The 940-nt window shown below is 48.5% G+C and overlaps 1 protein-coding gene across 1 annotated transcript in view; it reads left to right on the top strand.

The window, feature by feature from the left end:
• Window positions 1-238: 238 nt before the first annotated feature.
• The window catches only part of LOC104913764, a 13,287-nt gene continuing 12,585 nt past the window's right edge, over window positions 239-940 (top strand). The window contains exon 1 of the mRNA XM_031556297.1: window positions 239-328. Coding sequence (XP_031412157.1) covers window positions 326-328 — 3 coding nt within the window. The 5' untranslated portion in view covers window positions 239-325. The remainder of the gene's footprint in view (window positions 329-940) is intronic.

Here is a 940-nt window from a genome sequence, read left to right as displayed (position 1 = left end):
CTGATTTCAATGGCATGCCCAGTGCCTCATTGTCAAGTTTATTTTCAGCAACCAATGGATTTTCTTCCCCAGCTCTGTACTTAAAAAAAAAAAATCAGGAACTGGGCCAGCATTAATAAATGGCAGTTCTTCCACTTGGAGTACGAGGCATTGCCCCACCCTACTAAGCCAACTGCTTGCAGGAAAACAGCAAAAACAGTTCTCTCTCCTTTTTCTGTTCCTAGACCGCCGTGGCTGAGTGCTCTGTGTTTGCTTTGAAGTGCCCCATGCATCTGCAGGCTCTGCTCCTCACTTCTTCCTGACGCCCTCCACAGTGACATCTGTCATGGTGAGCACCTTCCATCGCTGTCCTCCGCATGGGGAGGCTGGAAGTAATGCAAAGAGAGAAGCGTGGTGACACTTGGGACACACTTGATTAATCCATTGGTCAAGGCAGTAGCACGGAGGCTTTGTTGCACTGTGCACGGTTTGTTCCTTCCCCTTCCTCGTGTCACAACAAGGACGTTGTTGTGTTTTGTTGAATCCTTCCTTGCTTGAGGCCAGTCATTTATCAAAAGAGATTTCCATCTTGGACTAATAATTCATCTCTTATTGCAGCCCTCACTGCTCTGAGGGCCCATTTGTTTCCTCTTATCACAGCCTAATTATTTGGCCAAGGAAAATTTCTGCCTATCTTGGGAACAGTGGCTGAGGGATTTGGGAGAACCTGGCCTCCAGGTAGGGATGAGCTTGTGGGTGTGGGAAGGGGCCCTGGGGTCAGGCCTCCTGCTTTGGCAACTCTATTTTTGTGCTTTTTTCTCAAACGAATGCTCACACCCACACATCTCCAACCCCCCACTCTCTCATAATTGTCATAGAATCAGTTAAAGTTGGAAAAGACCTCTAAGATACTAAAGCCCAACCATCTATGGACAGATGCCCCCGCCCCTGGAGGGGCCCT

The sequence above is a fragment of the Meleagris gallopavo genome, chromosome 20 (assembly GCF_000146605.3).
Source record: "Meleagris gallopavo isolate NT-WF06-2002-E0010 breed Aviagen turkey brand Nicholas breeding stock chromosome 20, Turkey_5.1, whole genome shotgun sequence".
Taxonomy (NCBI): domain Eukaryota; kingdom Metazoa; phylum Chordata; class Aves; order Galliformes; family Phasianidae; genus Meleagris; species Meleagris gallopavo.
The sequence above is the reverse complement of the archived record's forward strand: the minus strand, read 5'-3'. Positions and strand labels throughout refer to the sequence as shown.